The sequence below is a fragment of the Patagioenas fasciata genome, chromosome 14, assembly GCF_037038585.1.
Source record: "Patagioenas fasciata isolate bPatFas1 chromosome 14, bPatFas1.hap1, whole genome shotgun sequence".
NCBI lineage: Eukaryota > Metazoa > Chordata > Aves > Columbiformes > Columbidae > Patagioenas > Patagioenas fasciata.
Genome location: NC_092533.1, coordinates 3004147 through 3018513, shown reverse-complemented (window position 1 = coordinate 3018513; position 14367 = coordinate 3004147). Strand labels below are relative to the sequence as shown.

The 14367-nt window shown below is 44.3% G+C and overlaps 1 protein-coding gene across 4 annotated transcripts in view; it reads right to left on the bottom strand.

Annotated features, from left to right (window-relative positions):
* Positions 1-11832, bottom strand: part of CPEB4 (cytoplasmic polyadenylation element binding protein 4) — a 42736-nt gene extending 30904 nt beyond the window's left edge. Inside the window, exons 1-2 of one of the 4 annotated variants that reach the window (XM_071814630.1) lie at positions 11034-11832; positions 8859-10860 (exon numbers count right to left, since the gene is read on the bottom strand). In XM_071814630.1, the coding sequence (XP_071670731.1) occupies positions 8859-9980 (1122 nt within the window). In that variant the 5' untranslated portion in view covers positions 9981-10860; positions 11034-11832. Of the gene's footprint in view, positions 1-8858 lie in introns of all 4 variants that reach the window. The other 3 variants (XM_065849303.2, XM_071814629.1, XM_071814631.1) reach the window with 3 other exon arrangements.
* Positions 11833-14367: the final 2535 nt, after the last annotated feature.

The following is a 14367-nucleotide window of genomic DNA, read 5'->3' as shown; positions in this document are numbered from 1 at the left end:
GATGTCTCATGTACCTTATGGTTTCATTATCTCAAGCCATTTGAAGTATACTTGCCAAATATTTAGCCTCCATATTAACCCAAGCCATCATTTAACACATGTATGGCTCCTGCTTTCCCAACTAAAACGATAAATTCCACAGCTTACAAATCTGATGCTACATTAGTGTAAGCAACACAAAATTTCCCGGCACTGCCTCCTTTTAATTAGCAAATTCAAAGTAACTGAAATTATATGTCAACTTTGGAATTCGTTTTTCTAAGAGATTCACCTCTGAACTGAGATCAAGCATGAAAAGTATCCGTCCAAATATGAACACAAAATGTGAGCAATTCCAGACATTCGCTCTAAACTGCTCCTCTGCAACTATCACTATTACAACAGTGAATATACATCCTTTTTGTTCCTAACTCCAGCTGTGCAGCTGCATTTCTTCCAGAGCACACGGGTCCAGCTTTGATCGCTTTTAAAACCAGCGGTGAAGTTAAAAAAGGGTATTGCACAAAACCTGTTGTGTTTCAAGTTATAATGCCCTTTACTTCCCCAGCTGAAGCGGTAACGCAATATTGACCGCGGTGTTGCAAGAAACATTGGTTGTATCAGACTGTGATCGGTCAACTCAGACTTTAAACACCTCATACTCTTTTAAGAGCAGGAATCCACAAGGCTCCCAGTGTCCTGATCCATTCCCAAGTCCCTACGTGACATTCTGACCACTAAACAAGGCTATTTTTTAATTGCATTTTCTGATATTCTTTCTCTCGGCCACAGAACAGGTAAAGTATTTCCCCCGGATGTGCTGCATTTCAAATAGCATTAGAAAGATGAGAGTTTGGAACCATTTGCTTTATTATCCCAGCCCCAAATCAAATTTGCTATAAAAAGCCGAGTGTTGCCCTCTCTCGTCACAGTCTTTACCTCCTCAGTCATTTATATTCCAAGACAATCGAGGCACCTTACGGAAACCATTGTGTGCATTTACATTCTTGAATTCCGTGGTTTTTTACTTTCACCCATTTCCTACTGGTTTGTTCAGTTCCTGGAAGTATTTAGTTCATTGGTTTGGTTTATACATTCCTAGTTCCTAACTAGTTCAAATCCCAGTTAAACTAAAATACCGCAGCAGGGTTGAGTAAAAGTCCTTGCATCCGCATCCCGGACCAATTAGGATCTCACAGCCGTGTAACCCAGGAATGGATGCTCAAGACAACCTCTACATTTTCAGCGGTCCTCACAACATGGCAAAAATAACCTACAACACCCCTGAGGACATTTTCTGAAAACCCACCATCCCTCAGTAGCTGTTCCTTCTCCCATTCCGGCTTTCGGAGCATATTGTGTTTCTCTGTGTGGCATTAACCTCAAGTCCAACCCATGAGCAGCCACACAATTCTCGTTTCACAAAGTGCACAGCCTCAGTAGTTCCAAGTCTTTGTTGAATTTGTGGCACTTCACATTTCAGTTGTCCGAGAAACACAAAGGAAGAAACCCAAGCTGAGTAATATCTAGTTGCTTGTGCTATGTATGCACTGGAGTACGTGAGCCCAAAGAGTCTCTTGTCTGGGTTGGGTTGAGCTATCGTAACGAACAGGGAGGTTTGCTGCAATGGCAAGTTTTTAATATTGATAACAGAGAGTTTAAACATTAGAGAATAAACCACAATAGAACTGGTTTGCTGACAGGGACAGCACATTCTCCAGGGGAAGCTTTGGAGTGAACCAGCCAGCTGGCACTTGGCAGCATAAAGTCCGTAAGCTTCTAATCATACTGCAAACACTTTAAAACACAACCCTGTGCACTGATACACAAGATTAATTGGTCACATTCCTACCTGCAGCTGTCAGCAATGACAGAAAAAGGAGGACTGGCTAAAATATGGCTCACATGCACACTCAGGCTCTCCAGCGGTTCCAGTGATCTGTCCCAGCCGTGGAACAGGCTGCCACAGGCTCAGCGCCCTCAGAACGCTGATACGTTCTTGCCTGTCTGTCCAACAAATGGTCTCTGTGCTCACAGTGTATGGAATCACCAATCTAATCATCAGTTCATGGTGTTGAACCGCCCCGGCCTCAACACCCTCGGGAAGATCGGCCTTGTTCCCGGTTGTTGGAAACCATTCGCTCTTCCACGTCTCTGTCTTTTAATTAGATCCTGACAAAAAACATGAAGAGCCGCTACTACTGTTACCTTGAATCTGGGTATATTCCTGAAATGGATGCAGCAATCCACCTCTCTGGAAGTGCAGAGGAATTCAAGGACTTGGTAGATAAATAAACCTGTGCACATCTATCCAATGAAAAGATGTCAGTCCTGGATGTCCTAAATAAAGACCAGCCAAAATGCCACGCTCAGCTGGCTCAGAGATTTCCACAGTGCTTATGATAAAAGAACTCCATTAATTTATTATAGCTGACTACTTCCCCTCATACTGAGGGAGTCCACACTACTAGAGACAGCCAACATTGGGAGTCTTTCAGAATTTATATGCCATTGAAAGGCCTTTTACTCGAAGACTGCTTTGAAAACAGTGGCACAGATTTTTGCAGTCTTAGCTCCCAGGATGGCCAGTGTGTTTTATCAGAAACTCATATCGGAAATCAATATATGTATTATATACCAAACATAAAAAAAAAGACTGATGACAGACAGGCAGTGGCTATATTGCTGAAAAAATGTGTAACTATAAACTTAATTCCTTAACATAAAAAAGCTGTAACAGCCAAGATATTGATCAATTACCGGTAACCAAGTGTGAGCTTTTCTCAGATACATGTTAGTTATGAGTTACAAAGCACAGAAGCCACACTGCACTTGGGAAAAAGGTGATGTTTTCTCCAAGAGACATCATGGAAAATTAATAACGGTATTGCAGTGTTTTTAATGGATCAATTCACAAAGTTACAGTGCTTTCCATGCAGCTGGATGGCTTACTGTAGACTTGTGTTGTTTAGTTATAAAGAAAAGATAGAGGGGTAATGACTTCCCTGGAACAGAGTATGTACGCTTCGGTAACAAAATAAGTTAACACCAGCCTGGTCTTATTTACGCAGGTTGATCACAAGAACTCAGCTTTACACGGTTTGTTTAGGGCACCTAAAATCTTGCTTTATCAGAGGGCTCAAAGGGCACATGAACTTATCCTTGGGAAACAGAGCAGAGGCAGAAGGACAGCAGGTTGAAAACAAGGCCACCAAAATAACATCCACCACAAAGCAAGAAATCGACCTGCGGTCTTAATACGCTCCAACATTTCAAAGGACAGTCAGCAAACATAATTTTGAATAAGGAGTATTGTGTTGTTTTCACAATAATATAGGAGAGGTGGCAGCTAGCAGATCTGGTTGAGAGCTATCAAGACCGTAAATATTGTACAACAGCAAACATGACAGTTCTGCCTATACGCCAGCCAGCTGTCTACAGAAAATAAAATGATTCCGATTCTCTCCCTGTCTAGAAACCGTCTGTAAGTGTGCAGAGTTCTCATACTAATGCAACCTCATTGCTAAAGTATAGAGGGTAGAACTCAGGAGTTCTACTCTGGAGCCACTCGTAAATAGGAAATCACTCAATTCTAATTCCTATTTCAGTTTTCTTTTTCAAAGCCCAAAGACATTTCATTCCAGAAAGAAAGTCATCTGGTAGTAAGCATGTAGGGCATATACTGGGACACCCTCCTGTGCAAGAGAAATTAAACATTAATTTTTCATACATGGGAAGATCATATTTGACACTTCAGAATCCCATACCGAAATTCTCTTGCACGTCAGAAAAATGTACATCTAATCTAACTATTAAAGTGCAGATTCATTGTGTTTAATCTGTACCCACAGCATTATCATCACCTGAACAACTAAGATTACAGAACCTGAGAGTTTCTACTCAGTGCTTCCCACCATGGGGCTCCCAGGGCTACAAAGAGCAAAGGCTGGCGAGGTACAAGCACTGGCTGGGGGCAAAGGCCGGGCCTAAGTCTATAAAGTATTATTTCCCTGAAGACAGAGACATCAATAATAATGCAAAGTATGCCACTGCGTTAAGCAATTATTGAAGGTGATTACACAGTATTTATGGACTACGTGTAGTTGTAAAACTGGGGCTTATTTTCTATATTTACATCTCTGCCAAACCAGAATGTTTGTGAAAATGAGCAAACTCACAACTCATTATAGTACAGGAAGCCTGAAACCTACTGAAACCTTGTGTGTATTTCCCACCATTAAAAAGCTTTGTGTCTCAGGCAAAGTCAAGGTTGTACGGAGAAGTAAAATTGTAGGTAGTAAATACAAGTTCCACATATTTCTTTTAATTGCGAAGCAAATTTGGACTTGATTATGCTTCTGGGTAAGCTCCTCCTGCTTCCCACCACCCCGCAAATGCTGGATTCCAGCTCCTAGTCCGGCATCCAGTGAATTAAAGGCTTTGAATAAACAGGTTTTTCCTGAAAGGATGTTGCTGTGTGCTGCCCTGATCATCTTCTGTAGCTTCACCAAGGAACAACAAGGAAAAGCTGGAAAAGTTAAGTGACGCACAACACAGGAGGCTTTTTGGGAGGGAGCACTCCTAGTTTAGTCAAACTTGAGGGTTTTTTTAAGTGCTAGAAATTACAGACCTCTATAAAAATTTCCAGTAATGCAGATTCTATTTTAGTCACATATTTTTTATGTATCTTCTAGGAATTATTTTCCACAATATCTTGCGTTCTCCGTCTTTATGTTGGGCTGCTAAGTATGCAGCATTCAAAGCAAAATGCTTAATAAGAGCACTCCTTTTCATCTTAGGAAAATACAAACATAATTCAAATAGCTCCTAACAAAAGCTCTCTTTAAAAAGAAACCCCGAGGTCAAAAACAAGCAGGAGGGCCAAAGCCAAAGTATTAACGTCAGTAGTAAGTTTATAAAACAAGAACAGTGTTAACTTCCACAGTACTGAACTTGTGCATGTCATACCACATTAGAGCGCCTCTAATTCCAGAGATCAGTAGCTGTGGGGAACAGCAGACAAGACACTAATTACTACACAACTGATGTAGTTACAGAAAAACGGGTGAACAGACATCTAAAAATCCACCTTCAAGTATTTACTCTATTTTAAAATGATAGCTTGAAATTCCTTGCACTGGTGGCTGTTTCTAGACTAAAAAGTCTGCAGAACTCGGCAGAACAGCCTCATTTTCTGCAGCCAGCCATCATGGTTTGGGAAAAGGTTCCTCAAAAACAAAGAACAAATATTAAAATAGAGAGGCACGGTAAAGAAATTTGCAAAATTCATTTCAGAGGAAAGATTGGCACATTAATTCCAGTTCCCCGTGAATTTGTTTAAAGCACTTATTAAATCAACCCATTTCTATGGGCAAACAAATCCTGACGTATAGCTCAGAATTCAAACACGTTCTGTAATCACGTATGTGTTTTCTCAAACATTCCTTATCTGCCTGGGGGAAGAGAAAGTCTCTCTGGCACAGCCCCTGGGTGCATTTGGAAGGGGTTTTATACCTGGAAACCAGCCACTGCAGAAGAAAGGAAAAAACATTGTGAACAAGTGGATATAATGAGCTGCTCTCATACAAAATTCTTTGAAATGGGCAGTTATTTTCAAGCCTGATTCCAGGAAGAATCACGAATTATTTTTAAGCATTTTTACAGAAAGCTGAACCCTATTGCTTAACTTGTTCGTGCCTTCAAAGGCCCATTTAAAAAACACGGTCACACGTTTGAAGACAAGATCTGGAGACCTGGAAATGCCTATCAGAGCAAGATTTACACATTGCATAACAGGCAGGATGTTCACTCTCCCGAGGAAGTGCAAGTACGCGGCCAAAGGAAAGGCAGAACAATCTCCAGGGCAATGCTGCACTAAATGCAATTACTGAGCACTTTGTTTGTCAGTGCTGCTGGGAGAGAAGGAGAAGGAATTATTCTTTATAAATCAGTAACTTTGTAAGATGCAAAAGTCACAGTTGAAGCATTTTCATTTATTAATTCTCAGGGAAGGCTGTTATATTCAAAAGACTATTTTGTTTTTAATTCAGGAACCATTTTTTCATTTGGAGACCATTTCCTTTTGAAATGAACGCACAAAGAACAATGGCTTTTCTCTTCTCAAAAGATCTGTGAAGGGGGAAGGCTGCCCAGTGGCTAAAGCACAGGATCAAAACTTAATTTCATTAACAGATCTGGTAACAAGTCTTCTCTGACCTTGCTTCAAGTTCCACCTCTGCAACAAGAGACCCCTACAGATGTGCATTACAAGACAGAATTCCAAACAATTTAAAAAGCACATTTTGTGTGCAGCTCTCAATACCAAGCAAGCGACCACCAAATTGCAAGATTATCAAAGAGATCAGCAGAGTATTTTCCTTTCAGCTGCACCATCGCAAGCATCTGAGGGCCAGGGGAAGAAATATTGGAAGTGAACAGTAGTTCACATTGGTGGCTTGAAGGGACATTGTGCAATGTTGTCCTCTCTGAAGAGGAAACGAGCACTTACACTTGGTCACCCTTCCAGTAAAACAGGGACTTGTGCGTTTCACCAAGCTTGGGAGCAGAGACAACCGGGGAGGGGAAAAGAAATGATCCCCAAATATTTGCAGTTGCTGGTTTACGTCTTGCCTCCTAAAGAAACTAATTCTCACTAGATTGCAGCAACACTTGTTAATGATTTAAACAGCAAAACATAAATATTAAATGAAAGGGATAGTTGTATCAAATTACTCCATTATGTTGCTGCAGCAAAGACAGCTTTCAATTATTTCCTAAATAGGAATCTAAGAAGATTCCAGTAACAAAATAGCCTTGTCCACTACATGATTGCATCATCAAAGATACTTCATATATATACATATGCATGAACACAAATATACAATAAGCAAAACTCCTTATTTCTGCTTTGGGTTGGGGATACAACCAGCAGAACCAAGAAAAAAAAATACAGACAAAGGTCAAATTTCACCTCATTTGTTTCCAGCAATTCAAAAACTCAGTGTGCTTTCAACACACAAATGACTCAGTGAGCAAGGGAGCTAAAGATTTTATACAAAAAAAGTTATAAAAAGCAGTTGTGCAAGGTGGCTTCAGAATGAATCTGCATCTTCCTGGGTGTGCAGTGCCCAGGTCCTTTTTGCTGCCCTGCTCTTTTCTTCAAGAAGTGACAGCACCAGACTGGAAAGCACTTCACTCCAACACTTTCCTTCCCTTGGCATCAGGAAGTGTCAGACTCGGTCTTGACATGTACAGCTTCACCTTGGTGTTTATGTAAACAGATACCAACACGCTACACAATAATTATTTCTTTACCACTATCAAAATACGCGTCTCTGATATTTTATGTTTGGAACATAACCCAGAAGTCAAGGTCGACTTTGCCAATTTCCTGAAATTCCCTTGATGTCAAACCGAGCCCGTTCCTGTCACTGTGTGTATATTTGGGCCGTGCACACGGCAGCAAGGACACACTTGATCTCATTCTGTCACTCCGAACATCAGCTGCGTGTCAGGGTACAGGATGAATTGAACTGGGAGCCAAGTCTCACTGCAGCGAGGCTGAAAAAAGCCCGACTGCAGCTGCGTCCCTTTTTCTAATGTTTCCAGTGCCTAAATTTGGTATGCTGGACACAGGTTCATTATATTAATTACAAATTCTGACATTAAAATCCATTATTACTATGCATTCTAAATTTACAAGGGCTCTACCTGGTTATTGGACCAGCTCAGAGCTCTGCAGTAGAAAAAAGGTCTCGAAAGGGAAGTTCTTGGCAGCAGCGACTCAGCTGTCAGGGGCTGCAGAGGCTGGACAGGCCCTGCAAATCCACCCACACTGCACAATTTACCAAAAAACAAACCGTTCCTGCATCTGAATCCACAAAGCCATTATTAAATATATTTACATTTCTCTAGGGTTTATAACATGAGACATATCGCACTTTTTTTATCTACAAATCTTTGAAATTACTATTAAGTAGGTCACCCTGGTTCTTACAGCGTGGCTAGAAATGCTGCAATCATTTGGAAATCTTTGCTTTTGCCCTCATTTGAGGATCTTGAAAAACAACCCACTCCATGTAAAAGCACTTTGGGTTTCTGGATTCAGCCTAAAGGAGTTGACAAAAGGCGCTGGGTTTAGCTGGTGGTCAGATGAAGAGTACTTGTGTTTTAATTTTTACTGCGAATTAGGTTTAGCATTATACAGTTATTTTTAAATTCATAAAAAGCCGGCCTAGGAGGAGAGGTTGAACGGCCAGACCTGCCAGGATGAGACCGTATTAAAATACAGGAGACCACCAGCTGAACCTTGTCCAGATCTATTTTTGGTGATGATTTAATGGCCCGTAACCAAAACGTGCTGCCATTACTGAGGAAAGCAAATTGTGTTCATTACCATCATGTAAAAAAAACTTCGCAAAAAATACTACAGAATTTATGTTGCATTAGGAGTCCATATGATACTGTAAAACAAAATACCATCACTTAATACTTTTTGCTCAGATGTGGTGCATCCTCAAATCATTTAGAAGGCCTCAGATCAGGCAGCACTTTTTTCCTTACTCCTCTTAGTAGATACACTTGCTACTTGTAACTAAATTTGTTCATCCGCTGTTTCTCAATGTGTGTAAGTATTAAGCTGAAGGGAATTGGGTAATATGGATATCTGGTGGGCAACATATGACAAGCACTATTAAAAAGAATTAATAGCTCAGAAGACAGTTCACGCTGTAGCATTTTAAGCTAGACATATATTTTTTTTAGTTGCAAGCACAGAAGTCATACAATCAGATGGTACTGTTCAAGCCTCCCCCCCTTCCTAGGGCATTTTAATGCACTTACATGTTATTTTTCTTATGGATATAACAGCACATGCTCACCTGAAAAGGAAAAATGTTGTCAGCTCTATTCAGGCTGTCTTCCATCCAGGATTTTGGAGCGAAGGCTGAGCTGGGTCGAGCGTATTTCTGCAGCTGGATATGATTGCTTGCAAAATTCTTCTTTAAGGGCGAGATGGAGTTGAGGGGCGTGATCCCTCCGTTCAGTCCCCTGCGGTGGTCGCGGCCTTGGGACCCCCCCCACCCACCGTATCCACCACCACCGGGGCTCCACGAAGAGGGGGTCGGCGATGGACTTTGGTAGCTGCTCCACGGAGAAGGTGGCTTGTTAAGATTATTAGCCAAATGAGGCAATTGATTAAAAGCAGCATTTCTATGTGCGAAGGGAGGCGGGTGAGGACTTGCAGGAGACCTCCTCTGTTGCTGATGCTGATTGTGGTGATGCTGAAAATGGGGGTGATGAGGGTGGTGCTGAGAAAGGGGTCCGATCTGGGGGGAAAAGCTACCACCAAAGCCAGGGCTGACGTGATGTGGGAAATTCTGAAACAGCAGAGCACCATTATTAGCCGAGGCAGCAGGGACCCCTCCCTGGTGAAAAAAACTTGCATCTTCATTGATTATTGTAGAAGAAGAAGGAGCTATAGCTGCAGACCAGTTACTAAAACCAGTCAGAGAAGATGCAGTGGATGTCAAGGGCTGTGTCGAAGTACCCAGCCCCGAAGCCTCTTGATAATCAAATCCTGTCAACACCGGCGATTCGATTCGTATTTTCTCTTTTCCATTGCCGTTCTCTGAAGAACTATCGCCCTGATTTTCTTCAGTTTTAGTTTTCTCGGGTTCAGAGAGCATGCCTGCTTCCTGACTTTGGCCAGGGGAAAGCTGCTGTTTTTCTAGGGACTCTTGCTTTTCCTGTTGCTGAGTTTTAGATTTTTCTGACCCCAGAATCTCATCCTGAATATTATGGGCAGCTGGAGCAGGAAAGAGCCAAGCTGACCCAGCAGTACTGCCATTGGCAGCTGTGTTATTATTTATAAAAGCAGCAGGGCTGGGGGCTGCATTTTGATGATGGTGTGGAGGCTGCAGATGGGGATGAAATCTGACTGGAAAAGCTGACTTATTTCCAGTGTTGTTTTGCACTAACACTCCAAACCCGTAATCCCCCATTTATTATACTTAGGGTTTGAATCCTCCCTGTAAGAACAAGTTGATGTTTAGTGTTTATCTCGTCCTCTTCTGAGGTGAGATTTGTAAGTATCCTGGTTTTAGCTAGATATTCCAGTTTCTCCCTCCACAATATTTATTTCAGATTTGGATAAAGATGTTTGGGCTTTTTTTTTTTTTTGCAAAAAACAGATCTCTTCAACTATTTAAATGTGTCAATTCGTGTCCGTTTCCTTCCTTTGGCCAGGAGGAAGGGAAAAATAAATCTTTGGTTCACAAAATAAGAGGTTTCCTTTTTCTAAAGGAAATGCACTGCAACGAGAGAAAAAGCTTCTGAGGAATAAGGATAAAGAGACTCTAACTATCCTGTTTTTTTCCTCCTCAGCAGCCTTGACTCGCCCATAAATGAGTTAAGAGGGAAGCAAAAAAAAAATATACAATGATGTCTGGTTCCCCAACCCCTTGGCAGCAAAAAATAGATTTAAATCTGGAATAATTTAATACATCTCTATAATCTAATATATATTTGTGTCCTGTTCAAAAAGAGTCTTTGCTGTGGGTAAGGGAAAAACGTATCTCAGCACTCAGGTGAAAAGCAGGGGGTGAGTTACAGAAGAAGCTTTTTCCCGTTCTATTAGTTTTAACCTATTATATTTAGTAATAATATACACTGCGTGTGTGTGTATGCGCGTGTGTGGTTGTTTAAAGGGGTAAGATCTTATCTCAGGAAATTAGTATTCTATGTGTGCTGGGTGGGGAGTGAGTTGTGCAGAAGGGTGGATTCTTGATGCTGCTCCTTTTGGGCTGGGTTTCTGAGCTCGCCAGACTCGCTTCTTATTTACGATCCAATATTCGCGTGTCCCTTCATACGAGTCCCGGCTGTCTGAAGAGGAAGATTTTCATCTCAGAAACAAAAAAAAAACAAAAAACCCCACAGCGTTCGGGAAAAGGGAAGGGAGGGGACGGCGAGTTGTGCAGGAGGAAGGGGAAGGAGGTTGTTTTTTTTCCTTGCTCTTGCTGCTGCCGGGAGGGCGGTTTGCGGTGCGGGGCTCTCACCTCCTTCCACCGCGATCCGTGGGTTCCCCCGGGGCTGAACGGCCGGTGGATCCGTCCGGGGGTGTTTTTTCCTCCGCGGGGACGCGTTGTCCAGCGGGGCAGGGCCGGGCCGGGCTCGCCAGGCCCCGGGTGTCTCTGGGGTGCCCCCCGCGGTGTCCCCCCCTCCCTCGCAAGAGTCGGGGAAGGCAGGAGGGGTTTGTTTTACCTCAGGAGAGGCGCAGGCTCCGGCAGGGAGGGGAAGGTGCAGGCGGCGGGGGGCCGGGCTCCTCTCTCCCCCATGGAAGGTGTTTAACCGGTTCTCCCGAATCGCCCGGGGGTGACGGGACGGGGTCTCGGCCGCCTGGCGCAGCGGAGGGGGGGCCCGGCGGGACTAACCGGGGCGCGGGGTCCGGCGGCGGCTCCTCGGCACAGTCCTTCCCCTGCTGCGCGTCTTCTGGGCTCCAGCCGGGCTGCCGTCCCCCTCATGTACACCGGCCGGGCACCGGAGGCTCGCCGGGGGGGACGCTGTGCCGGGAGGAGGGGGGAGGCTCCACGGGCGAGAGCGACAGAAGGCGAGGGGGGGAGGACGAGCGAGAGCGACACCGGCTCTGGGGAGTCGGAAGGCGCTTCGGTAGCCGCGACGGGTCCTCCGCGCGAAGCCTTCGCCGCTGCCTTGTTTTGCCTCTTCTTTTTTTTGTTTTTTTTTGTTTTTTTTTTTCTGTCTTCTTCCCCTCCCCCCCACCCCCCCAGCAGCCGCCGCTTCCTGCCTCGGTGCCGCAGCCGGTGCCTCCCTCCTCCCCACCCGGCCGCTGCCGAGCCCCGTCTCCTCAGGACCGAGCTGCCGCACGAAATGACAACCAGCTGGAGGAGGCAGCGCGGCACTTCCGGTTCGGCGGCGGGCGCGCCCCCGCCCCGCCCCCCGGGCCCGGCTCCCCGCCCGCTGCCGCTCCGCGCCCGCCATTTTTGGTAGGGGCAGGAAACACCTCGGCTGGGGCGGCCACTTTTTTTGTGGGCGCGCCACCCGCGGGCTTGGTAGCCATCCTAAGTAAGGGCAAAAGGTTAGGCGGATGCCGGCGGGGCGACCATCTTGGGCTGGGGAGCGCAGTTCCCGCCGCGAGCGGCCATCTTTGTTGAGGGCAGGTCGTCCTCCGCAGCGCTGGGCTGGGCCCTGACAGGCCGGGATGGGTGGGGCACCCAAGGCGGTGGCCGTTGACAGTCGTTCCCTGCTGTAATATCGTGGCTAATATCTGACAATCAAATCCTACCCGAAACGCTGCCTGTTTGCAACACCCTTTGGCATCCAAGGGCTGAGGCCTCTAAAAAATCATCCTCTCCCTAAAACTGCGCTGGCCTGGGCCACCATGGTGAAGCCATTTCGCTCGTGTAACAGAAAATCAACAGGATAATGCAACAAAGCGCTCAGAGGGCAACTTCTGTGGAGAAAATAACACAATATTTGTCTGCTGCTTGCTTATGAAATGTGGAAATGGGATACTGTGACAGAGCGTCACATTAAAAATGTGTGAAAAAACGTAGGGAGTTTTCCAAGACACTCATTCTGAAAGTCTTTTGAAACTCCATCTCGCCTAGGTATTTTAAAGGCTTTCCCAAATAACTTGTGTTATGTTGGTTTTTTTAAAAGGCTAAAAAACAACTAATTAGTGGAAGGTACAAACAGAAGCAAAGAAATGGGCAGTAAAGTGGACTCAGGGCAGGGCCCACCCGGTCCCAGGGGAATCGCCACCCACCACAGGGACCGAAGGGACATTTTGCTGATTTTCAGCTGCATTTGTCAATGAAGGGACAGGAGGTTTGGCCTGTGACAGCCAGCAATGAGGCCACTACAACATTTTGAGCGCTACAAGTAGAGATGTTTACGGGGAGGGGGATTGCAGAGACGCGTTCGCACTGAAGTGCAGCTCTCAGAGCTGGTGGTGGGATGAGAGAATCTTCATCACATTCCTCCGATGTCTTGAGCTTTCTTGTGGCTCGTGCCGTGCATCCCGGACCAGCACACCTTCCCCTCAGCCCGCTGCAAAACTGCCTCAAGCTCATGGATCGCCCCAGCAAGAAATCCTGTCCCGGCAACTAATACAACGGCCCTCGTTTCTAACAGACTTTAGGAAGTTCTAGACGGAAAGTGAACGCATGTTACAGCAAGTTGTACAACACAAAGTGTTAATCCAGCATGTGTTTTATATAGCTCTGTTAGCGATTATTACTTCATCACACATAGGAAATCTGTGTAAAAGCAATGGGCTTGCTTGTCCCCAGCTGCCAAGCATACAAAGTACAATCCCAGTGTTAGTTCTACCGTGGTTACCAGATGGCTGGCACCACACATTGCACACATCTGATTTGCTTTTTTGTGTATACTGTTACGTGGTCTATGGGCACAACTATGGGTCCAAAACTGACGTGCGCTTTAAAATTTATTCTTACACAGGAATGCGGAGTATTAAAGGGCAAACCTCAAAACTTTTGTCTACTACCGATCAGTTTTGTAAAACAGTTCGTTTTTGGGATGGGTGCCCTTTTTGCGCATCTACAAATTAACGCATGTAAAGAAAACATAGTTCAAAATTAAACAACAAAACCCAATGAAATTAAAATAGCTATATGTAAATGCAGCAGCAGAAGAATCGAACGGAAAAAGAAACATGCAGAAACGTTTCCTGAATGATTTTCATTTAGTAGTGGAGTGTTCACTCCAAGACTCTTTCCAACCTGCTCAGTCACCTGATTGTAAGTTTGGAAGATACAGATATTTTTACCAAACCCAGTATTTCTCAACGTTTTTATTAAATAAACTTTTTTCTTTGCAATTGTATATGCCTTGTTTCCATGTGTGAAAATAGACTTGTTTACTTATGGTGCAAACATTCTTGTTTGTGAACGTGTAATTACTGGATTTTAATTTCCACTTTTGTTTACTGTTTGGAACCTACGTGAGCCCATCTGATATTGTTATTTTCCTCTGTATTTTTCTGGTCCCACTGTTATTATCGTCGCCGTCATCATCAGATTCAGGGTTAACAAGCACTTCTCTCGAGAAGCTATGAACCTGGCTCCAGCAGCAGATTGCTATTACATGAATAGTTTGGGAAAGCCTGGGTAGATGGCCTTAATTTAATTTCAGGCGCACCCTTGCAGTGCATTAGGGTAGACACAGATCAACCAGAGTGATATGAGCAGAACTTCCAAAACCTGACTTTAATCGCTTTGCTTGACAAACATGGTTTGCTGAAACCATGGGAGGTTTTTGACGGCTGACATTTTGATGGTATCAGCTGCCCAGCAGGATTTATGTCATTTTATTCAGCCTCTTTGAAGAAAAAATGCCTGAACAATATAC